The sequence below is a fragment of the Somniosus microcephalus genome, chromosome 15 (assembly GCF_052327205.1).
Source record: "Somniosus microcephalus isolate GS21.2 chromosome 15, FLI_Smic_1.0, whole genome shotgun sequence".
NCBI classification, from domain to species: Eukaryota; Metazoa; Chordata; class Chondrichthyes; order Squaliformes; family Somniosidae; genus Somniosus; species Somniosus microcephalus.
The window spans coordinates 71,847,476-71,872,282 of record NC_141001.1 but is presented as its reverse complement, the minus strand read 5'-3'; the positions used below and the strand labels follow the sequence as shown (position 1 = coordinate 71,872,282).

The 24,807-nt window shown below is 45.5% G+C and overlaps 1 protein-coding gene across 2 annotated transcripts in view; it reads right to left on the bottom strand.

Annotated features, from left to right (window-relative positions):
* Positions 1-1,180: 1,180 nt before the first annotated feature.
* The window catches only part of chka (choline kinase alpha), an 82,862-nt gene continuing 59,235 nt past the window's right edge, over positions 1,181-24,807 (bottom strand). For both annotated transcript variants that reach the window (XM_086008004.1, XM_086008005.1), the window contains 4 exons: positions 14,490-14,598; positions 11,939-12,045; positions 9,618-9,699; positions 1,181-3,881 (listed from right to left, as the gene is read on the bottom strand). In XM_086008004.1, coding sequence (XP_085864130.1) covers positions 3,822-3,881; positions 9,618-9,699; positions 11,939-12,045; positions 14,490-14,598 — 358 coding nt within the window. In that variant the 3' untranslated portion in view covers positions 1,181-3,821. The remainder of the gene's footprint in view (positions 3,882-9,617; positions 9,700-11,938; positions 12,046-14,489; positions 14,599-24,807) is intronic.

Genomic DNA, 24,807 nt, shown 5'->3' with positions numbered 1-24,807 from the left:
ATCTACATCTGCACATTATGAATAATTATGCAGAGTAGGACTAATTGAACAGCTCTTTCAAAGTGCTGGCACAGGCACGATGTGCCAAATGTGCATTGATTCTTAAGTTATAGCTATGCAAAATAAAGTCCTCACCCTCTCGCTGTTTCAACCACCCTGATACGAGTTTACACTGGGTGAGCTGAAGGTACTAATCTTTCAAGGTAGTAGCTCAAGATCTACAGCAACCATGGTATTGAAAGGTTGATCAATTTTTGTATGTTTCCCTCTCATATTTAATGCAGATTCAATATTTTCAGAGACATCCTATGGTATGCTATTATGGAATAGTTCCCTAGGGATTCTCTCCCCACAGGTACTTGAAAAGCAGACAATAGCCACTACAGGTATATGCATTCAAACTAAACCACAGCTTAAATTCGCACTAAGTAGTTCCTGCAAGAAGCTCAGTTGGGCCACTACACATCCTAAGAGTTTAAGTCCTGATCAAACTCCACATTGTGAGCCTTTTTTCTATATGGAAATGTTCTACCCAGATGGCATTATCTGGAAGCCTCACCAATGGTTGTGAATGCAACAATGGGGTAGAATTTCAATTTGCTACCTGGGCAAAAAATCAATGAAAATCAGGCAGTTAGGTGGGAAAATGAGAATCTACTCCAATAGTTGAAGGGGCAGCATCTGAGATTAGTTTGAACCAGCCCAGTTGACAAGCTGACTAGAGGCAAATATTTTCATGCTTCCCCAAGATAACAGGTCCATTTGACAGTGAAAATAGTCACCAGGAGGAACAAAAGATCTGAAAGCTATAGTTTACACAAATAGTAAAACTATATTATGGCTTTTCTAGCCTGGATTTGAAAATGAACTATGACTATCATTTTTGTTTTATTTTTTTTACATTTCCTATTTCACAGGGACTCGGCAACAAGGTCTGAACTGCTGTACCAGATGCTGTATATATATAATATATATATATATATATATATAAATAATATATGCCACACTGAATTGTGGGAATCACAATTTAAAAAAAGCAGTAAAGAACGAGATTGTATCCACTTTAGAGATGTTAGTTTAAATGCGCTGCACAGTACCAAATGGAACCATTTGCTTTCAGTAATGTTCATTACTTTTACAGGAATCCATGGCCATCTTTGAGACAGTAAAGTGCACACTCTTCAACTTGTATTTCCTTATGCCATTAGGAAAAAAGCTTTATTAAAAGATTTGATGTCAGTACATAAACTGTGCATACAATGACATTTTACAAAAATACAACTGATTTGGCATTAACATAATAAACATAATGCACCACATCACTGCATTAAAAAATTAAAATCATTCATCACATTTTTACAGCAATAAACAAATCAATACCTCAACATACAAGGTAAATTCTGATTGCTTATACTGCAATTCCACGAGTGCAATTACTCTGTCTTACCAAAAAGGCCAGCATTAGGGTGGCCACATACCTTCCCCAGCACCTGACCAGTAAAGCAGAAGTACTACACAAAAGTAACATTGTTGGCTATTGTCAAAAACAGTGCAACTGTTACACCAAGATTTATTCAGTGCCACCAAATGAAATGATGAACTAAAATTTTACATTTCAATCTTAGTTTTATTAGCATAGTTTGACTTGGAAAGAGCATTTTAAACAAACAAGTTATTACAAAACTTTTTTTTTTTTTTTTAAATGCAATTTAGAATTTTACTGGACAGTGGCTTTTATGATGTCTGCATCTTAGTAAGAAATTCAACTGGTACGATGAGTTAAAACCTAATCATCACCTACTTCAAAAAAAAATGTACAAACGTGTATGTACATATTAACTTGTATGTTAGTGGCAGCCGCATTAATATTTTGCTCAAGATACTTCAATAAGTAGCGTCAATGCAGACACATCATCACAAACCTTCTTAATTAATTTGGAAAGTACCTCGTTCCAATCAGTTTTGGCTTTGGTCTTAACTTCAGAGCTCAACCATACTATTTACAAAATATACCAGGTTTAACAAGACAAAGGAAATGGCTCAGGTGTTAGCTTATTTGCCTCCATGTGGGCACATCAATTGAGTTACAGACAATAAGCAATAGAATACAAAATTTTGAATAAATATTAGTCACTGTTGCTCTACCTCATGCGCAGCAAACTGACAACAGTAGTACTCAAAGTTCACAACGCAGTTGGCCTGGAAACTAAAAATTGCCAATGAAACTGCAGAATAGGTCATCCCAGAAAATGTTACAGTGACATGTTGGGGCTGAAATTTCAGTTTCGGAAAGAGCGCAGAACACGTGGTAGCGAATTGGCAGCCCGTTATACATTCTGCCTGATTTGTTTTGACTTAACGGAAAGGAAAGTCAGGCGGGGTATACAATATATTTGCTGAAGTTGAATTTCACCCCTGTTGCCTCTAGTTTTGAAGCAGAAGAGTATTTATGCCAATTCATTTCAGGGATTTGGCTGCAAATACTACAGGTTCCAAACGCTCAACCCATTACCAACTATTGAAAGTGTAAGCGCATATTACCTTGTTTATTTTACATTTATTATTTAGTATGAGGGAACAACAGTTAATGCAACTGTATTTTTTCTAAAGCAGAGGCTTAACTATGTAATGACATACAAACAAATCAGAAAGAAAAAGTCATAAAAACCACTACAACTTGATATCCTAAACTATGATTTTTTTTTACGTCAGCTGGCTGTCTGACATGTCAGAAACCATCGTCACACTTAACATTCTCCAAATCAATCTACTGAGAAATGTACATTAGTGGAATTTCTGTTTGCCAGATGTGGAGTGCACACTTTCTCCCCATAGCAACATACCCCATAAGATCAAAAAAATGTAGGCACAGGTTGGCACCAGCTAAGAACTAGAGATTACCCAAGTGTGTGTGGGAATCTCCTGGAGTTTAACTGGCTAAAACTGTGCAGATACCAGCACAGATCACCGAAAAACATTCTACAGCTTAAACAGCGAGGACCATCTTATTGCAAGGTTATCTGGAGACAACTGGGAAGATTCCAGTCCCCAGTGACAGGTCTATCCCTCTAGGTCCCATCAGTCAGCCAAGCTAACTGGTCAATCATCAACAGGGCCTTGGGTACTGCAGCCTGTCTGGCTTGGGTATCAGTCTGCTGTATTACAGCTTGGTTCCAATCTTCCTTCACTAGGTGTGTCATCATTACCAAATCAAAATTATATTGTATTGTCTATCCAAGCTTTTTAACTTCAGTAGTTATACTGTTTTCCACATTGTACTACATAAAGCAATTTATCTGTCTTTTAATCTAAATTTATAGGCAAGTATTTCAGAATTTAAATCAACATTTCTCTCACTTGTATTGTTACTTCACCTAAAAGTTGCTTTGCCAAAAAACAAAGCACCGTGTAAAAAGTATTTAAATAAGACATTTCCAGCTGGAGGAATATCTTGATGTACACTACCTAATACTTTGTTCACTGAACATCTACTTAACAAATGAAGCTACTCCAGTCAGAGAATTAATTAGCAATTTTGTACTGGATTAATGGTACATTACTGCATTTTCAAAGTTCTATTCTTAAAGCAATTTCTAAAAAGGTAAACATATCATAACTTTTGCAGTCCATGAATTTATATTATTTGTTTTTAACTCTACAAATCCGTATTCTAAACTTCTACCACATGAAACAAATCCACACACAGTCATCTCTGCTGGTCACTGCTGTGGTTTTCCATAGTTGGCCCTGGCACTTTTACTTATTGTCCTGTCTTTGTCTTTAGTTCACACCAATGGCTCCTCACACAGGGTTTCCAATCATCAAACATCCAGCTGCTTCTTCTGTTCAAAGTACGTTTCAAATCTTGCTAAAGCATAATCCTGTGGAAGGAATCCAGTACAATTAACAATTACAAATATTTCAGAATGGAAATTTATGTTTTGTTTATACTCTGCCTCATATTATTCAGAAAATGTTTTATTCCAAGAATCATAGAAATTTACGGACAGAAGTTGGGCGGCCGAAAAAGAGCTATCCAGACTAATCCCACTTTCCAGCTCTTGGTCCGTAGCCTTGTAGGTTATAGCACTTCAAGTACATATCCAAGTACTTTTTAAATGCAATGAGGGTTTCTGCCTCTACCACCCTTTCAGGCAGTGAGTTCCAGATCTACACCACCTTCTGGGTGAAAAAAGTTCTCCTCAACTGCCCTCTAAACCTTCTACCAATTACTTTAATTCTATGCCCCCTGGTTATTGATCTTGGCTAGGGGAAATAGGTCCTTCCTATCCACTCTATCTAGGCCCCTCATAATTTTATACACCTTAATCAAGTCCCCACTCAGCCTCCTCTGTTGCAAAGAAAACAACCCTAGCCTATCCAATCTTTTCTCATAGCTAAAATTCTCCGGTCCTGGCAACATTCTCGTAAATCTCCTCTGTACCCCCTCTAGTGCAATCACATCTTTCCTGTAACGTGGTGACCAAAACTGTACACAGTACTCTAGCTGTGGCCTAGTGTTTTATACAGTTCAAGCGTAACCTCCCTGCTCTTATATTCTATGCCTCGGCTAATAAAGGAAAGTATCCCATATGCCTTCTTAACCACCTTATCTACCTGTCCTGCTACCTTCAGGGATCTATGGACATGCGCTTCAAGGTCCCTCTGTTTCTCTACACTACTCAGTATCCTACCATTTATAGTGTATTCCCTTGCTTTGTTAGCCCTCGCCAAATGCATTAGCTCACACTTCTCAGCATTGAATTCCATTTGCCACTTTTCTGCCCACCTGACCAGTCCATTGCAATCTTCCTGCAGTCTACAGCTTTCTTCCTCACCATCAACCACATTTTTGTATCATCTGCAAACTTCTTAATCATGCCCCCTACATTAAAGTCTAAATCACTGATATATACCACAAAAAAGCAGGGGACCTAGTACTGAGCCCTGCGGAACCCCACTGGAAACAGTCTTCCAGTCACAAAAACATCCGTCGACCATTACCCTTTGCTTTCTGCCACTGAGCCAATTTTGGATCCAACTTGCCACTTTCTCTTGGATCCCATAGGCTTTTACTTTTCTGACCAGTCTGCCATGTGGACCTTGTCATAAGCCTTGCTAAAAATCCATGTAGACTACATCAAATGCGCTACCCTAATCAACCCTCCTTGTTACCACCTCAAAAAATTCAATCAAGTTAGTTAGACATAACCTTCCCTTAACAAATCCTGATTAATCAATGACTTTCTAAATGACAATTAATACTGTCACTCAGAATTTTTTCCAATAATTTGCCCACCACCGAGGTTAGGTGGACTGGTTTGTAATTACTTGATCTATACCGTTCTTCCCTTTTAAACAATGGTACAACGTTAGCAGTCCTCCGGCACCACACCTGTAGCCAGAGAGGGCTGGAAAATGATGGTCAGAGCCATCACTATGTCCTCCCTTGTTTCTCTTAACAGCCTGGGATACATTTCATCCAGGCCTGGTGATTTATCTACTTTCAAAGTTGCTAAACCCCTTAATACTGCCTCTTTCACTATGTTTATCTCAGCTAATATTTCACACTCCTCCTCCTTAAATATAATGTCTGCATCGTTCCTCTCTTTTGTGAAAACAGACGCAAAATATTCATAAAGAATCATACCCACGTCTTCCGCCTCCACACACAAGTTACCTTTTTGGTCTCGAATAGGCCCTACTGTTTGTTTAGTTATCCTCTTGCTCTGTATGCATTTATAAAACATCTTCGGTTTTTCCTTGATTTTATTTGCCAATATTTTTTCATGCCTTCTCTTTGCTGTCCTAATTTCCTTTTTAATTTCACCCTTGCACTTTCTATACGCCTCTAGACTTTCTGCAGTATTTAGAAATTGGTATCCGACACAAGCTTCCCTTTTCTGCCTTATCCTACCCTGTATGCCCCTTGAAATCCAGGGGGCTCTAGATTTAGGAATACCACCCTTTTTCTTAGTGGGAACATATTTTGCTCTGAACAGAAGGCAGTTGAGGCCAATTCATTAAATATATTCAAGAAGGAGTTAGATATATTTCTTAAGGCTAAAGGGATCAAGGGATATGGGGAGAAGGCAGGGACAGGGTACTGAGTTTGGACGATCAGCCATGATCTCATTGAATGGCGGAGCAGGCTCGAGGGGCCGAATGGCCTACTCCTGCTCCTATCTTCTATGTTTCTATGAGCCTTCACTATCTCCTTCTTGAATGCCTCCCACTGCTCTTGACACCGATTTACCTTCAAGTAGCTATTTTAAGTCCACTTTTGCTAAATCACATCTCAGCTTAGTAAAATTGGCATTTCCCCAGTTGAGAACTTTTACTCCTGATCTATCTTTGTCCTTTTCCATAACTATGCTAAATCTAACTAAAATTTGATCCCTACCACCGAAATGCTCTCCCACTGATACCCCGTCCACCTGCCCAGCTTAATTCCCTAAATCCAAGTCCAGAACTGCCCTCTCTCTTGTTGAGCTTGCTATGTACTGGCTAAAAAAGTTCTCCTGAATGCATTTCAAGAATTCTGCACCCTCTGTACCTTTTACACTGATTCTATCTCAGTTAATATTCAGGTAATTGAAATCCCCTACTATTACTGCCCTATTGTTTTTGTACTTCTCAGCAATTTGCCTACATAGAAGAGAACGGTAGCATAGTGGTTATATGTTAATAGGCTAGTAATCCAGAGGCCTGGACTAATGATCCGGAGACTTGAGTTCAAATCCCACCATGGCAGCTGGGAAATTTAAATTCAGTTAATTAAAAAAAAAGCTAGTATCAGTAATGGTGACCATGAAACTATCGGATTGTCGTAAAAACCCATCTGGTTCACTGATTTCCTTCCCTGAAGGACATCTGCCGTCCTTACCCGGTCTGGCCTATATGTGACTCCAGACCCACAGCAATGTGGTTGACTCTTAACTGCCCCCTGAAATGGCCTAGCAAGCCACTCAGTTGTAAAAAACCACTACGAGAAATAGTAATAAAACCAGACGGACCACCCGGCATTGACCTCGGCACCGGCTACAGACACGACAACGGCACACCCAGCCCAGTCCTCCTCAATAACATCTGGGGACTTGTGCCAAAATTGGGAGGGCTGTCACACAGACTAGTCAAGCAACAGCCTGACATACTCATACTCTCAGAATCATACCTTTCAGCCAATGTCCCAAGCTCCCCCATCACCATCCCTGGGTATGTCCTGTCCCACCGGCCAGGGGTGGCGACACAGTAGTATACAGTCCTCAACATTGATTCCGGACCCCATGGAATCTCATGACTTCAGGTCAAGCATGATCAGGTTACCTCCTGCAGATTACCACCTACCGCCCTCCCTCAGCTGATGAATCAGTACTCCTCCATGTTGAACACCACTTGGAAGAAGCACTGAGAGTAGCAAGGGCACAGAATGTACTCTGGGTGGGGGACTTCAATGTCCATCACCAAGAGTGGCTCAGTGGCACCGCTACAGACCGAGCCCTGAAGGACATAGCTGCCAGTCTGGGCCTGCGACAGGTGGTGAGAGAGCTATAACACTGGCATCTATCTGACAATGTGGAAAACTGTTATGTCCTGTCCACAAAAAGCAGGACAAATCCAATCTGGCCAATCACTGCCCCATCAGTCTACTCTCAATCATCAGCCAAGTGATGGAAGATGTCGTCGACAGTGCTATCAAGCAGCACTTACTCGCCAATAACCTACTCACTGATGCCCAGTTTGGGTTCTGCCAGGACTACTCGGCTCCAGACCTCATTACAGCCTTGGGTCTTTGGACAAAAGAGCTGAATTCCAGAGGTGAGATGGGAGTGACTGCCCTTGACATCGAGGCAGCATTTGACCAAATGTGGCATCAAGGAGCCCTAGTAAAACTGAAGTCAATGGGAATCAGGGGGGAAACTCTCCACTAGCTGGAGTCATACCTTGCACAAAGGAAAATGGTTGTGGTGGTTGGACGTCAATCATCACAGCCCCAGGACATCGCTGCAGGAGTTCCTCAGGGCAGTGTCCTAGGCGCAATCATCTTCAGCTGCTTCATCAATGACCTTCCCTCCATCATAAGGTCAGAAGTGGAGATGTTTGCTGATGATTGCAGTGTTCAATGCCATTCACAACTCCTCAGATAATGAAGCAGTCCGTGCCCGCATGCAGCAAGACCTGGATGACATTCAGGCTTGGGCTGATAAGTGGCAGGTAACATTCGCACCACACAAATGCCAGGCAATGACCATCTCCAACAAGCAAGCGTCTAACCACCGCCCCTTGACATTCAACGGTATTACCATCACCGAATCCCCCACCATCAACATCCTGGGGGGGTCACCAATGACCAGAAACTTAGCTGGACCAGGCACATAAATACTGTGGCAACAAGAGCGGGTTAGAGGCTGGGTATTCTGCAGTGAGTGTCTCACCTCCTGACTCCCCAAGGCCTTTCCACCATCTAAATGGCACAAGTAAGGAGTGTGATGGAATACTTTCCACTTGCCTGGATGAGTGCAGCTCCAAAAACACTCAAGAAGCTCAACACCATCCAGGACAAAGCAGCCCGCTTGATTGGCACCCTATCCACCACCTTAAACATTCACTCCCTCCACCACTAACGTACCGTGGCTGCAGTGTGTACCATCTACAAGATGCACTGCATCTTGTAGAAGCCAAGGCTTCTTCGACAGCACCTCCCAAACCCGTGACCTCTACCATCTAGAAAGAAAGACAAGTGCAGCAGGCGCATGGGAATACCACCACCTCCAAGTTCCCCTCCAAGTCACACACCACCCTGACTTGGAAATATATCGCTGTTCCTTCATAGTTGCTGGGTCAAAATCCTGGAACTCCCTCCCCAACAGCAGCACTGTGGGAGTACCTTCATCACATGGACTGCAGTGGTTCAAGGCGGCAGCTCACCACCACCTTCTCACGGGCAACTAGGGATGGGCAATAAATGCTGGCCTTGCCAGCGACGCCCACATCCCATGAACGAATAAAACAAATTTGCTCTTCTATTCCCCACTGACTATTTGGGGGTCTATAGTACACTCCCAGCAGTGTGATTGCCCCTTTTTTGTTCTTCAGTTCAACCCATATGGTCTCATTTGATGATCCTTCTAACATATCATCCCTCCGCACAGCTGTAACTGTTTCTTTAAAACCAAAATTGCGATCCCCGCTCCTTTTTTATCCCTCTCTCTATCTCGTCTGAAAACCCTGTAGCCAGCAATGTTGGGCTGCCATTCCTGCCATGTTTCAGCAATAGCCATGATGATATACTTCCACGGGTCTCTGTGCCCTCAGCTCATCTGCTTTATTTACTAGACTCCTTGCATTGAAGTATATACCATTAAGCACTGCCAAACACCTTTGCTGTCTCTTTTCTAGCCTTTGTTGCCTCTGCCTTCCAAATTCACTTACTAATTTACGGACTTCCATTTCCAGCTTTGTTTCTCTCCCCCTTCTGAATCTACCCTCAGGTTCCCATCCCCCTGCCAAGAACAAAAACTACTACTTGCTTGTATATAAGTATATAAAAGTAAATGAAAGCCACATGCATCTTCTTTTCACCAAAAGATGACTGTTAACCGTTATATTTCACTCACCAAATATCCAAATTCAATTGCTGAAATTCGAGCCTGAATAATGGACCACAGACCCCAAAAGAAATGTGATGCGAGTGCATATCTGCAAATTTTAAATACATATATCAACACATGTGCACAGCTGAATTAACAAATCACAAAGGAACAGCTTTACTTAACACGGCAACATAGGAAAGTACAGGACCGGAAAGGATCATGACAGGCCATTTCACTGGTCCCAAAGTTCAAAAAATACCATGCCATACACTCTCCCATTACCCTTGCTTGTATTTTTTTGTCACCAAAAAACTATCCTAATTTGTCAACACTATCCATCGCCACAAGCTTATTTCAAAAGCAGATATGCATTTAAATATTTTTTAAAAAACAATGTGCCATAAGTATCCCAGATACAACTTATTGGCTAATTAAGTGATTAATGGTTAAATGTATTGCAATAAAAAATAAAATCCCAATTCTTACTAGTAATATTTTAGTTGTTAAAATATCACTTAAAAGCTTGCTAGAATCACTTTCTATTCTGCAGGAGGAATGATGGAAGCTTGTAAAATGCAGCAATTGCTATGTTGCTTTTGCTGCCTATTGCTTTATCTCCATATAGCCTACATTCCTTGTGCGTTAAGCAAAGCATAGGACAGATATTTAAAAAATTATTTGGAAGCAACAGAATTTAAAGAAATTTTTACTCAGGAGAAAATAGCTAAATTCATATACTTTGACACAGAGGATGCTTTGAATGACGGATAACAGTGTGCCAGAGGACTGGAGATTACAGTGGGTTCGAGTACTGTCCTTACAGCACTAGAAGCTGGGTTTGAATCCAACTGGATCTAATGGGATGAAAATCAACTTTGTCTCTGTTGACTATAACAGTCTTAAGCGACCTCAAGACAGTTCCAAATTGATTGGTACATGGCACAAAGCTGGTCATAATTCAGCACAGATGATCACCAATTAATTTAAAAATCAGAACCCTGAAAGGGATATGGAGTGTGGGAAATGGATTCTCTTCTGAAGCCGACTTAACATCTATTGTTGGAGGAGGAGCTTTATTGTGTATCTGGCCATATGGTACCCAAGCAAGGAGTGCTTGAGGTCCGGTTAATTAGATAAATTTCCACATCTAACATTAATCAGGCAGTGCATTATTGGCACTCACCCAATCATTAGTGCATTGATCCTGCTCGACGTTGTGGGGGCAATTACACTTGCATACTGTGGTTGCGCTCCAAGCACATGTTGGGCCTGGTATTGGTAACACATAATTGCACGTTGTGGCTGCTTACAAGGGGTCCAGCCTCCTAAAAATAACTAGCTACATATGAGATATTAATTTCAGTAATATTTAATGGATATTTCAGCCTCTGCAAAGATTATTTGGGTAACAAGAATAACTCTCAAAAACCAGTGGCTGGCACAATAAATGTTGGGGCAGGAACCAGAGTCTGTGGCAGGGCAACACTCAAATCCCCTGTTTGATGGCTGGCAAAGTAGAGATAATGCAGATTGAGGTGGTAGCAAGGAGGGAAGTCCCGCTTGCTACTCAGGGAACCTGCTCAATAGTACGGCATTGAAGCATACTTGGAAGGAAGGGGAGAAAAAGGCCGAAAGGGTGCAACTGACTCAAATGGTACTGGCATGTTGCAATGCTGTCCTATAGTCATTTCGCCTGCACCTGCAAACTTAAATGGCTGGGTATCAGCAGGCAGCCAGAGTCAACTTTTAGTGCTGTCTGACCTGCCTAGCATTTTCCATTCATCCTCCTCCTCTTCCTCTTCCAAAAAAGTGAGCAAACAGGCATTCCCATTTGCAAACCCATTATACCATTACTGTAGACATACAAGTGCAGATTTTAATTCAGGGCAGGAGTTGTGTGGCTGCAGTGGGAGAGGCGAGGTGGACGGCAAACTTTCTGGACTTCTACAGCTTGATGACTAAACACTATCATTAAGTAGCTTGAAATCTGGTGCAACAACTCTCTCCTCATAGTTCTGATCAGTTATGTGCACTTTATGCTCAGTAATTTGGCGTAACCAATCAGAAAATCTACAGAAATGTTCAATTTCCCTAATACTGGCACCTAGATCAGCATAAAAATTCCGAATAAGTGGGTAGTAGGTTCACTTTAACAGGAATGTTATTGCATCCAGTTATTTGTTAAGTGAATTGATTCATTTGAATGTTTTCTCATTTTGAAATTTGGTTTTACCATACAAGTTCATAATAAGCAGGTTGTACTTTTTAACCATATACGTGTGGTTACTTGCAGTGGATAAGTAAAGGTTATTTTTAAGCAAAGTATCACCAATTATAATAATTACCTATTTATTTCTTCTAGCATTTGGTCCTCCATTTTTGCCATCTGTTTGTCATCTAAGTCGTCAAATTCATTCTGGCACTCAGCATTGTAAACTCTGATAAAACGGAGCTGTCATGGAATGCAACATTATCATTAAGATTTTTTCTGATGATAAATTAGTCTGGTACACTTTATTATATGGTCTGCAACAAGGTTATCCAAATTAAACAAAGCCCATGCAACTCAGTTCTATCTGTATATTTTTTTTATTTGTTGGTTGGACCCCATTGATAGATAAATTCCGTATCAGATCTAACCCTTAGATCTGTTAATAACTGCAGCTTGATATATGTGCAAATTAGGCAGAATAGAAAAGATTAATCCCAAGCGCTATTTTGTGTTAAACCACAACTGCAAGGTAAAGGGATGTAGGTACAGACTGGCAAAAAGCAAGTTCAGGACTGATGTTAGGAAGCATTTCTTCAGACAAAGTGTAATTACTACCCAGAATGATTTTCCAAGTGGAAAGATAGAGGTAAAAACGCAAGTTGAATATTTAAGAAACAACTGGATGTTTTGATGCATGGAATTGTAGGTTTTAATGGGGGATGAAGTAGATGACGTCAATGCCTCCCTCATCTTTACTTAGCTTTCTGATTTGTGTGCAATAAAACATCCAATCTGCACTGCTTTGTATTAAGCATAGAAATTTCTGCAGCATTTTTGGATCATGTAAATAAAAGCTTTCTTTAGTGACATTTTATGGACCTCCATCAACAAAATGGTCTAATACAATGAGACTTATTTTCCATCACTGAAGTGCCAGGAGCTTCACTCACCCAAATTGGGAAGGGTTAACCCGGTTGGATCTTTCGGGGTCAAAATTCACTTAACTGTGCAAGGTGAGCTCCCACCTACAGACCCAATCCAGGTCAACTGCTACTTAATTCCCAATTTGCGTGGCTGAAAAGGGAGAGGGCAGAAAATAGCGTGCCTCATTATTTGACCCGAATTCTTTTGCAGTCTTTTCAAAAAGCGTATAGAGCAAAAGAATCGAATGGCAAAAAAAGTGGAAGATAGAATGAATGTAGAGACAGGAAACGGTGTTTGTGAGCAAGTGATGTTATGGTGCAGCACTAAGGAGGATGCTCAGATAGCCACATGGCTGAATTCAATGACTTTTACTGACCATGTACTCTGGAAAATAAAATAGTAGTGACATTCGACAGCCAGGTCATGCTTCTGTTGCTCTTTAGACATCTCATTTTCCATTCTAATGCTAAAATCATCTGTTTGGTGTGTTTTCATAGAAGGTTGCCATTAACCTTCACATGAAAACCAGCATTGAGGGGTAGACCACCTAACCTCCCGGTAACCGCCTCAACTGACAGGTGGAGCAGGTCCTCTGAATAATTGGTGTGGAGGGTATTGAGGAAGTGGGCGAAGGAGTGCTTGGTGGCTTTACGCCAGCCAAAAAGGTTAAGTACTCACTTTGACTTGGAGGTCTCCAGTGTTTGTTTAATATGGGTGCTCAATGAATAAAAAGCTGTTCTGCAATGGGCCATGCAGAATTCATTGTGGGACCAATTTGCATTAACTAAAATTATTTTATAGCAGTAATGAGAATAGTTCATATATGTAGCATGACCTCAAAAACTTATAAAAACTTCTTCAACTTTGGAATCAGGAATCCAGTGCTAAGTGTGCTGGAACCCACCGCCCCAATTCCATAAACATTCCCTACATGGAAACCCATCCCCACCTGCAACCTCAGATGTGCAATGCCAGGCGATTCATCCAGAGTTGCTTTGTGTACCTTCTCATAAATGAGTGAGCATGAGAATGTTCAGCTCATTTCAATATTTAAATGTTGTTCCCAGCACTTTGTTCATAGCGTGCAGAGATGTCATGGGGCAGGATTTCCTGCATCAGCAGCCTGCAAAGATCTGATGGCCCCTTTGCGGTTGCAGATGGTGATGATGTCACCATGTCGACCATTTGAGGCCAAACTGCTACGGTGCAGCTAAATTTGGTGGCCTTAGCAGGGAGTCAAGGCCACTTACATAAAAATGTCTCCCTTTGCCTCCCTTCCAGTGCTGATTTTTACTGATTGGTTGGCAGCTTTCTCATGCAGGCCAGATGTATTACGGAGGGCAGAGCCCATTTGATGAGACTTACACATAGTAGGTGCATAAGCTCCTGGTGCTCCACACACCTCCTGTGATCAATACATTTAGTGGGGAGTAGGCTTCAGATGGGTCCCAGAATATGCAATGTAATCCATTAACTATCTTAAAACTCCATTTGAAGAGATCTTACATTTACCTATTAAACTGTTAAATGTGACAATCTAGAAATAAAGTACAAGGGCCGAGAGTTTATGATCATAATACCTACAGTAACCCAATAAAATGAATGATTTACCATCAGTATTATGATTGAAAACTTTAGGCTAAGATGTAGAATAATTGCAGATTGTGCTTTGGAATAAAATGAAAATAAATCCTTTGATTTTATGCACTTCTAAATTGGATTAAGGACTCGCTTGAAATGTTAGTACTCAAAGAACATACCTGCTGCATTTTGGTGGGGTATTTCTTGATATCAGCTTTGAAAAATGGATACTCGTCACAATTGTAGTCATACATCCATTCACAGAAGTGATTCCCAAAATCAAACCCTCTATAATACAAAAAAAAAATGGCAACTGGAGTGCTTTATTTATTCAGCATCACATCCATTACTGCATGCAGCAAAAGATCCAAGAACTGTCACAGCTGAATATTTATGGTGATCCAGCATTGATGTTATCTCTTGTGAGCATTTCCTGGTTTCTATAAGTGAGGTTACCTTTTACTACAATACTGACGTTATACATAGTTCACATTCCTCCCCATCAGAAAACCCATTTAACGTACTTCTCTAATGTACTTTGTGATATTCTGGTTTGGAACCAAGTGGCGAGTGGTGTTCCACAAAGTGTGTGTTCTTATTTACTTTATATACCTAATGGACTCATGAATTGAGGGCACAATTATCAAAATTTGCAGAAGACATCAAATTGGTTGGGGGTGTGGTCTAGAAAACAGTGAAACACTGCAGGAGGAAAAAGATATTCTAGCTGCCGGGCAGATAGGTATAGTTCAAGGTAGAAAAATGTAAAGTAAATCATTTTGCATGTAATGATAGGGAAAGAAAGTGCACCTTAAATGGCTAGATTTTAAATGGAGTAGAGGGACTGTGGTGTAGATAACGAGGTCATTAAAAGGTGGTAGTGTAAGTGAATAAGACCACATAGAGCCAAATAGAACATTTAGTTTTGTATTTAAAGGCATAGAATGTATAGGCACAGTGGTGATGTTGAATTTGTGCAAGGCCTCAGGCCAAAATTAATTGTATGCAGTTTTGGGCACACAATATTAGAAAGGATATAAAAGCAATGGAAAAGATGTAGAACAGCTTTGCTAGGATGGTACCAGCAATGAGAGTTACAGTTATAGAGAGAGACTCATGCAGTTTAGTTTTCTTTTCACAGGAGCCGAGAAGGTTAAACAACAGCTTGCATTTATATAGCACCTTTAACATAGTAAAACATGTCAAGGCACTTCACAGGAGCATTATCAAACAAAATTTGACACCAAGCCACAGAGATGGAGGAGATTAGAGAGATAGGGAGGGGCGAGGCCATCGAGGGATATGAACACAAGGGGCTCGATTTTAACTCAGCCGTCAGGCGGGCTTTAAGGCGCGTGGGGGGTTAAAAATCGCAAAACCCGAGGGTCGGGACCCCCCCACCCCCGCCTGGTTCCCGACACCTAGCCATTTTAACCCAGGCGTGTCCGATGGCCCCGAATCAGTCCCGCCTGCAACAGGCGGAACTGGTCTTTAGGGCCCTTAAACAGCACTCATTGGCCTTTATAATCCCATTTTAACGGGCCCTTGCTGGTTTAACCCTTTTCCCACGTAAAACACGCCTGGTGGGGATCACGCCTGTGAAACCTGGCGTGAACACTATTGGATTGCTGACTATCAGCTGCAGGTCAACCATTAAAGGAGATTTGATCAGCCATGATTTGCAGGTGGCAGGACTTTGTTGTTTCAGGCCTGGGGCAACTTTTACCAGGCTTAACCACATCTGTGGAAGGTTGGAGCCTCACACACTTCTCCAGTGTGACCTCCTACGAAACTCCTCTCGCCAGCCTCACTCAGCGCTTCCTCAACTGAGGCATCTACCAGAAGCATGGGAGGCCTTTTTTTCCTTCCCTTCTTGGCATTATGATCATCTTCCAACATTCAATGGAATCTGGAACAGTACCCATGGATTGGAGGGTAGCTAATGTTACCCCACTATTCAAAAAAGGTGGTAGAGAGAAAACGGGGAATTACAGACTGGCAAGCCTGACATCGGTAGTGGGAAAAATGCTAGAGTCCATTTTAAAAGATGTAATAGCAGAGCACTTGGAAAACAGTGACAGGATCGGACAAAGTCAACAGGGATTTACAAAAGGTAAATCATGCTTGACTAATCTACTGGAATTTTTTGAGGATGTAACTGGTAAAATAGATAAGGGAGAACCAGTGGATGTGGTGTATTCGGACTTTCAGAAGGCTTGCGATAAGGTCCCGCGTAAGAGATTAGCGTGTAAAGTTAAGGCACATGGGATTGGGGGCAAGGTATTGACTTGGATAGAGAACTGGTTGGCAGACAGAAAGCAAAGAGTTGGAATAAACGGGTCTTTTTCCGAGTGGCAGGCAGTGACTAGTGGGGTACCGCAGGGATCGGTCCTTGGACCCCAGCTATTCACAGTACATATTAATGATCTAGACAAGGGAACTAGATGTAATATCTCCAAGTTTGCAGACGACACAAAGCTGGGTGGGTGTGTGTGCTGTGAGGAGGATGCCGAGAAACTCCAGAATGATTTGGACAGGTTGGGTGATTGGGCAGAAGCATGGCAGATGCAATATAACGTGGATAAATGCGAGGTTATCCACTTTGGTGGCAAAAACAAGGCGGCAGATTATTATCTGAATGGCAATAGATTGGGAGAAGGGGAAGTGCAACGAGACCTGGGTGTCCTTGTGCACCAGTCGCTGAAGGTAAGCATGCAGGTGCAGCAGGCGGTTAAGAAGGCAAATGGTATGTTGGCCTTCGTAGCGAGAGAGTTTGAGTACAGGAACAAGGATGTCTTGCTGCAGTTGTACAGGGCCTTGGTGAGACCACATCTCGAGTATTGTGTGCAGTTTTGGTCGCCTTATCTGAAGAAGGATGTTCTTGCCATGGAAGGAGTTCAGCGAAGATTCACCAGGCTGATACCTGGGATGGCAGGAATGACATATGAGGAGAGATTGGGTCGATTGGGCCTATACTCGCTGGAGTTTAGAAGAATGAGAGGGGAGCTCATTGAAACTTATAAAATTCTGACAGGACTGGACAGACTAGATGCAGGAAGGATGTTCCCGATGGTCGGGGAGTCCAGAACCAGGGGTCACAGTCTAAGGATAAGGGGTAAGCCATTTAGGACAGAAATGAGGAGGAATTTCTTCACCCAGAGAGTAGTGAACCTGTGGAATTCTCTACCACAGAAGGCAGTAGAGGCCAATTTATTAAATATATTCAAGAAGGAGTTGGATATATTTCTTAAGGCTAACGGGATCAAGGGGTATGGGGAGAAAGCAGGGTCAGGGTACTGAATTTGGATGATCAGCCATGATCGCATTGAATGGCGGAGCAGGCTCGAGGGGCCGAATGGCTTACTCCTGCTCCTACTCCTATCTTCTATGTTTCTATTAGAGGACCTCCAGCCCCATTCGCGAAATGACACACACCACAACTGCAGAAGTTGCCATCAGAACTTTTATGCAAAACAAACAACTGATGGCATTTTTACAGAATACACAACATTTCACCCAAGTGACAACCCTTGACTACTTGTGCTTTATTTTCCTCTTATGCGTGCTCCTACGTAGTGATTCCCCTGTGGCTTCAGCAGATGTGAAGGCCCCTTGCTCACTTTCCTGCTGATCCTGTCTCGACACCTTTGCGGGGCATCCTCTGGGGTGGCGAGCCGGTGAGTGCTCGTCAGCAGTCTGCTGCTCTTGCGGCTCTGCAGGAGTGGAGATGTCTATCTCAGTTGGGTATGGACTCCAGCGGGGCTCTGACCAAGGGCTCTGCAGTGGCATGGAAGTGTGAGCGCTTGGAGAGGAACCCCACTTCCTTCAGGTCTGCCACCAACCTTCCTCACATGGGTCAGGTCCCCCTCAGTGCCTGCAAGTGGCTGGAGAGCACCTTGCTGCACATCAGGGGGGTCATGGGGACCCATATCTGCAATGGCAGTCCTACTCAGAAGGACTTCCATGAAGGTCTGGTTTCTCTGTTCAATAGATGCCCATCGCTCCTCAAGAGATGTCATTCTATTCTGAACACTCACCATGTTTTCCATACCCTGGCGACTAACCTACTCCATAGCCGTAGCCCTCCTCTCCTCTACCGTAGCCAGCTTTACCACGGAGGCAGCAATCATTTCCACGTAGGTAGTCATCCTTTCCGTGTTGATGCGTTCATGCGCCAATGACTCCACAAAGGCTCTGCTCATGCTCGCTATGGACTCCTCCATTCGCTCCACACTCGCAACAACCCTGGAGACAAAACCTGTCAGAGACTCCTGCATCTGTGCATGGAGTTCCATCACCTCTGATCTTACGGATGGACGCAGAGGCTCGACATGCAGCTGAGCCGAGCTGGCAGAGTCCTGCGCCCTCCGACGAGGACTCTCCACTGCTGTCCCCGTCTCCACAATCTGCTGATGCTCACTTGTGAGCTGTGATACACCAGGTGACAACTCTACTCTATGTCCCGAAGGTCCCACTGAGGTGAGTGTCTGCGCTGGTGCGGGGTGCGCTTATTTCTGCTGACGCTGCGCCCTCAGAGGTTGCAGATTCCTCTGAGGAGTCTGGCTGCTCAGTCTCTTCCTCCTGCACAGTGGGGACGGGGGCTCTCGATGGTCCTGTGGGAGAGTCAAGGAAAGTGATGCCAAGGTTACATGCACATTGCAATTTGCAGATGATCCTAAGTCCATATGATGTAGCTTCAGAATCATTATCAGCGACTCATGCAATGCCAATGAGATGGAAAAGTATTCTGTCACCAGCTTGCGGGGATGCACCTGTCTCGCCTTCCCCAACTCCTGCAGCTAGGTCAGCCCCCAAAATCTCCAGGACGCCTTCCTCCCAGGGGGTGAGCTGGGCTCATGAGGGCAGCCCTCCTCCTGTCCTGGCTCGCTCTCTGCTGTTGTGAGCTCTCTTTTCCTGCAATGACGGAGACAAGTGGAGGTTGAGTGAGAATGAAGGAGTGAATGCAGAGATTGCATAGCATAGATACTTCGAAGGAGACAAAGATGGAGTGAGGTTGCAAGACCAAGGGCCCTCCCTGTGTGTTGTCAGTTGTGTACAAAGCATCAGAGTGAGAGGGAGTGTGAGGGCTGGATGGTGGAATAGTTATGTGAATGTGAGCAGAGAGAGAGAGAGAGGGGGAATGGGTAAGGGTGCATGGATGTGAGTATCAAGTGGGATGTGGAGGAAGAGATTGCTAAAGCTGAGTGCTGATGAGGAAAGGCAATGGGGATCAGATTGAGGGTGATGGAAACTTCATACAGTACTTACTTTTCCAGTGCGATGAAGGTCATGGAATCTTTTTCTGCACTGCATCCAGGTGCGCCGTGTGAGCCCCAAGGAGTTGACTTCCCCAGCCACCTGTAGCCACATAGCCTTGGTCTGACTGGGTGGCCTCTTCCTCCCTGAAGAAGGGAACAGGACCTCCCTGTGGACCCTAGCACCATCCAGCAATGCCTGGAGTGAAGCCTCATCAAATTTGGGGGAAGCACTTGCCCTCCCACTGGCCGTTGCTCCTGCAGGCTCCTGTGCCATCTCAATGGTGAAGTTTGGAAGCCTGCAGAAGAAGCAAGGCTTGCTGTGGACCTTAAAAGCAGCAGCAATGAAGTCATATTCTGCGACTTTCTGACTGGAAATACTCAATTGCCAAGGGTTCCCACACGTTGGAAATCAATTGGCCAATTGAGTGAAAATTGCATCAATCTCACAGACCCATTTAGATTTGTGTGAGAAACACCAAATTCGGGGAACCCGACAATTCCCCGCACCCGAGTTAAAATTGAGCCCAAGGACTTTAAAATAGAGGTGTTGACAGACTGGAAGCCAATGTCAACAAGCACAGGGGTGATGGGTGAGCGGGACTTGGCGCTCGTTAGGATATGGGCAGAGGTGTGGATCGGCTCAAGTTTAAGGAAGGTGGTAGGTGGGAGTCCGACCAGGAGTGCACTGTAATTGTCTAGTCTAGAGGTAATAAAGGCATGGATGAGGGCTTCAGCAGCAGAGGAGCTGAGGCAGAGGTGGAGATGAGCAATATTAGGGAGGTAGAAGTACAGTCTTGGTAATGTTAAGGATATGGGGTCAGCAGCTCAGCTCAATCAAACAGGATGGCGAGGTTGCGAACAGCCTGGTTCAGCCTGAGACACTGGCCAGGGAGGGCAAGAGATGATACGATAGAACTTAAGATTAAGAAAGGTTATGATCAGGTAACTAGCAATAGATCATTTCCACTGGTCAGCAAGATAGCAATAAGAGGGCATAAGCTTAAGATGAAGCACCAAAAGAATTAATGGGGAAGTTTCCACAGCGGTAGTTAGAATGTAGAATGCTGCGTCACGGAGCAGAGCCAATAAATTCTTTTAAAAGGAAATGCTTGAAAAAAAAAGGATTATTAAAAGGTATGGGAAGCAAGCAGGTGAGTCAGATTAGAGTAGGCGGCTCATGTGGAGAAAAATAAACATTGGCATAGACCCGATAGACCTACTGGCTTGTTTTCTGGCTACATTTCATGACTCCCTGAAGGATACGCTTACAAAAACGGTCTATTATAAAGACAACAGCAGCACACCTTCTAAATGGTGCAAGGCAGGGGTGTCCAAATAGGCCTGTGGGCCACACGTAGCCCCAAGTCATGGTAATCTGGCCTTTAGAGCCTAGGCAACACTATATGTGCTTTTATTTTTATTTGGTTGTTTGTCCTGTATGAATTTTGTGGGCCTATAGGTTTGAAAAGGGCCTTGGTACTGTTGCCTTGTTGATAAATCCTAAATCAGAACACTATTACCTGTTAACATAAGCAAGTTGAGATGTATGCAAGTTAATGGGAAATTTGATTTAAACATTATGGCCTAGAAATTCAGTTTGCACAGTTTTGGGGCGCTAAAGTCGGGCGTTCGGTAAATTTAGCGCCCACCGGAAACTGCAGGCAACCGCGCCGAAATTCAGTGGATTTGGCCAAGAGTTTTGGCGAGCGCTGAAACCGGCGTTGCAATGCTCGGTTCCGGCGCTAAACCGGCGCTGCGGCCTGATAACGCCGATGCCGGGCGCAGCGCAGGTGCGGTCATGTGTTGCTTGACAGCAGACACCCTGACGCCGGCCTGCTCTTAAAGGGGGAAGGGTCAACTTTGACTGCTGCCACGCCCTGCACACTGGAGCCCTGCTGCTAGGCCTCAACAGTGCTGGTGGGACAAAATAGCGCCAGAACAGATGGAGATGGCCCGTGAAAGAGCCCAGCGCTTCTCAGACCATGCACTGAGGGTGCTGATTGATGCTGTCCAGGAGAGAAGACCCATCTTGTGCCCGGACAATGGCAGAAAGGCTCCCAGGAGAGTGTTCAGGAAAGCCTGGAGGAGCATCGCACGCAGGGTCTCCTCAAACTCAGATGTGCCCAGGACTGCGGACCAGTGCCGCAAAAAGTTCAATGACCTCTGTCGGCTGGTGAAGGTGAGTACCCTTTCCACTGTCCTCCTCATCCTTGCATGTGAGCCTCACACTATGGGCAAAGGGACCTCAAAGGCATAATGGGCAGCCCTCCTCACGCAGCAATGCCACTGGCATGATCATCATCAGCACTTTCTGCACTGACCACACTGGCCAGGCTATTCCACCATGGGAGGCAATACACACAGCAAAAGGGCACCACACTGTACTTAGAGTCCGTCCTTTCTCTTGCAGGCCAAGCTGGCAAGAAATGCGCGCAGCCGGTGGACGGCCCCACTACCAGGCTCTAAGTGCTCTGGAGGAGAGCGTCGCTGGACTCCTGCGTCCCCGGGTGACTGGCCCTGTAGCCATCGGGGATGCGGACCCTGTGCTGGAAGCCACTGGTAAGGAGATGACCGCTTGCAGCTCTCTCGTTGCCCTAGTGCTTCCGATCTAAATCCTTTCCCACTGACGGACAAATGCGCATAATGCCACCGCTCAGGCGTCCCTCGCTGACGCCCTGTCCTCACTTTAAAGCTACTCTTGTGCCTTCCTGCTTTCAGCTGCTGAGGAGGAGGTGGTCCCTGAGGCGCCGGGTGCCAGGCCCTTGGAGGAGGAGGACGTCCAGGACGAGGAGGAAGCTGGGCCATCGGGCGAGCCCTCAGCCGTGCCAGGGGATGGCAATGAAGGGGGGACGTCTGGCATGCAGGAGAGCCAGGGGGAGGTGTTGCAGGGGAGGGCAGATCCTGCTTGCAGTGGGGTCCAGGCAGGCGGCAGGGGTCGGCCAGCTTCTCCCCAGCTGCAGAGTCCTCTCTCCAGTCCGGAGAGTGGCCTCGGCCAGGAGGTGCGCCTCCTGCAAGAGATCTCGGTGGCGTCTGACCGGCGCCACCATGAGTTCATGGGGGTTGTGCAGCAGATGCCGCACGCCATCGAGTCCCTGGCTCAGAGTGTGGCAGCATTCGGCCAATCACAGGCCAGGGGGGTGGAGCAACTGGCCGCAGCGCACGCCAGGGGGGTCGAACTACTCGCGGCACTGCAGGAGGAGAGTCGCCAGAGAAGTGGTTCCTTCGACACACTGTCACAGCAGCTGGAGGCACATACCCGGGCAGTGCGGTCACTGACTTCTGCCACACTCGCTTTGACGCAGAGGCATCGCACCCGCCGCCCTGCTGCAACACAGCGGGCTGGCCTCCAGCACATAGCTGCGCCAGCTGAACTGCCAGGCCGGACGACTGCCACTGTGTCTGCTGAGCCTCGCGCGCCTGGCAGCAGCCAGCTTGCCCCCCTTGGAGCATCCGACACTGCCACTCCCCCAGCCAGGGTGAGAGGAGCTGCTGCTGCCACTGATGCTGGCCAGCCACAGCCGAAGCAGTCAGCAGCCGGCCCCTCCCGGGTCGTGTGTCGTGTTGGCCGACCCCCAAGGGCATCTGTCGCGACGCATGGGGGCCCTCATGAGCCTTCCCCCAGCCTTGAGGCCGCCACAGGGCCCACGTTGAGGCGGAGCAGCAGGCCGGGCAGGGGCAGGCTCTCTAAGGACTCGCCCTCTCGGCACAGCCGCTAGAGTGTGGTCTCTGCGGCATTGGGGGGGATTGTGTTTTGGGGGCTGATTTTTGTGGATGGCCGAAATTGAAGGCATTTTTTGTTTTTATGGGGGTCTTTCTGTTGGCGAGGGGGGCCCTTTCTTTGTTACGGCCAATGTTGAAGGCCATGTGGATGGCCAACTTTTGTTAGTCCTCCCCAGGTTGGGGGAGTGACATATGTTTGTGACTGTTTTTTGGGTGTGTTCTGTGTTTTTGAGTTTCATGTGGGAAGGGGACTCAGTTTGTTAAATAAAGGTTTTTATTTATTCAGCTTGTCCAGGTGTCATGTTTCAAGTGTTTGCTGCGTTAACCGGCTGACGGCTTCCGGAGTGGCTGCCTTCAGGTGCGCTCATTCCCACAGGCCATTCCCTCACAGCGGGCCTAGAAGTGTCGAGCAATAAGCCCCCGGCGTACGGCCCTTGGGCCTTCTGGCCCCCTCCTGGCCTGCTCCTCCTCCTCCTGATGGTCCTCCTGCTCGTCCTCCTCAGGTGGTGGTGCAATGTCAGGTGGCAGTGCCTGCGTCCGGCGGATAGCCAGGTTGTGCAGCATGCAGCACACGACGACGAACTGGGACACTCTATCCGGCGAATACTGTAGAGAGCCGCCGGAGCGATCCAGGCAGCGGAAGCGTTGCTTGAGGACGCCTATGGTTTGCTCTATGACGTTCCTTGTTGCTTGATGGCTTTCGTTGTATGAGTCCTCCGCTGGGGTCCTGGGCGCGCGGAGCGGGGTCATGAGCCATGTGCACAAAGGGTAGCCCTTGTCCCCGATAAGCCATCCCCTTGGTGGAGGCTGTGCCTGGAACATGTCAGCCACAGTAGTCTGGCGCAGGATAAAAGCATCGTGGCTGCTTCCTGGGAAGCGGGCATTTACAGCTAGGATGCGCTGCCTGTGGTCACACACCAGCTGCACATTGAGGGAATGGTAGCCCTTGCGGTTGCGGTAAACCTCGGGATTGTCTATAGGTGCCCGCATAGCCACATGCGTGCAGTCAATGGCGCCCTGCACCATGGGGAAGCCCGCGATCCTGCCAAATCCCACTGCACGCTGCTGCTGCCTCTGTTGGGTCATGGGGAAGGAGATGAACTGGTGTCTCCTCGCGAACAGTGCATCGGTGACCTGCCGGATGCAGCGATGTACGGCGAACTGGGAGATGTTCGCATGTCCCCAGCAGCGGCTTGGAACGAGCCGCTTGCATAAAAGCTGAGAGCCACCGTGACCTTCACTTCCACCGAGAGAGACGTCCTGGACATGAGCTGTGGCTGCAAATCTGCGTGAAGCAGCTGGCAGATCTCTCCAACCACCTCCCTTCTGAAGCGCAGCCTCTTTACACAAAGTGCCGCAGACATGGTGACATAGGACACCTGCTGCCGGTATTGCCTGGGTGCGTAAGGCCTACGTTGGCGACGCCTGATGGCCCTTCTGTGTCTACGCATGGCTGCCCGTCTCTCACAGCGTCTGCGAGCCCTCCGCACATAATGCTGCAACTCAATGTTGGCCCCCC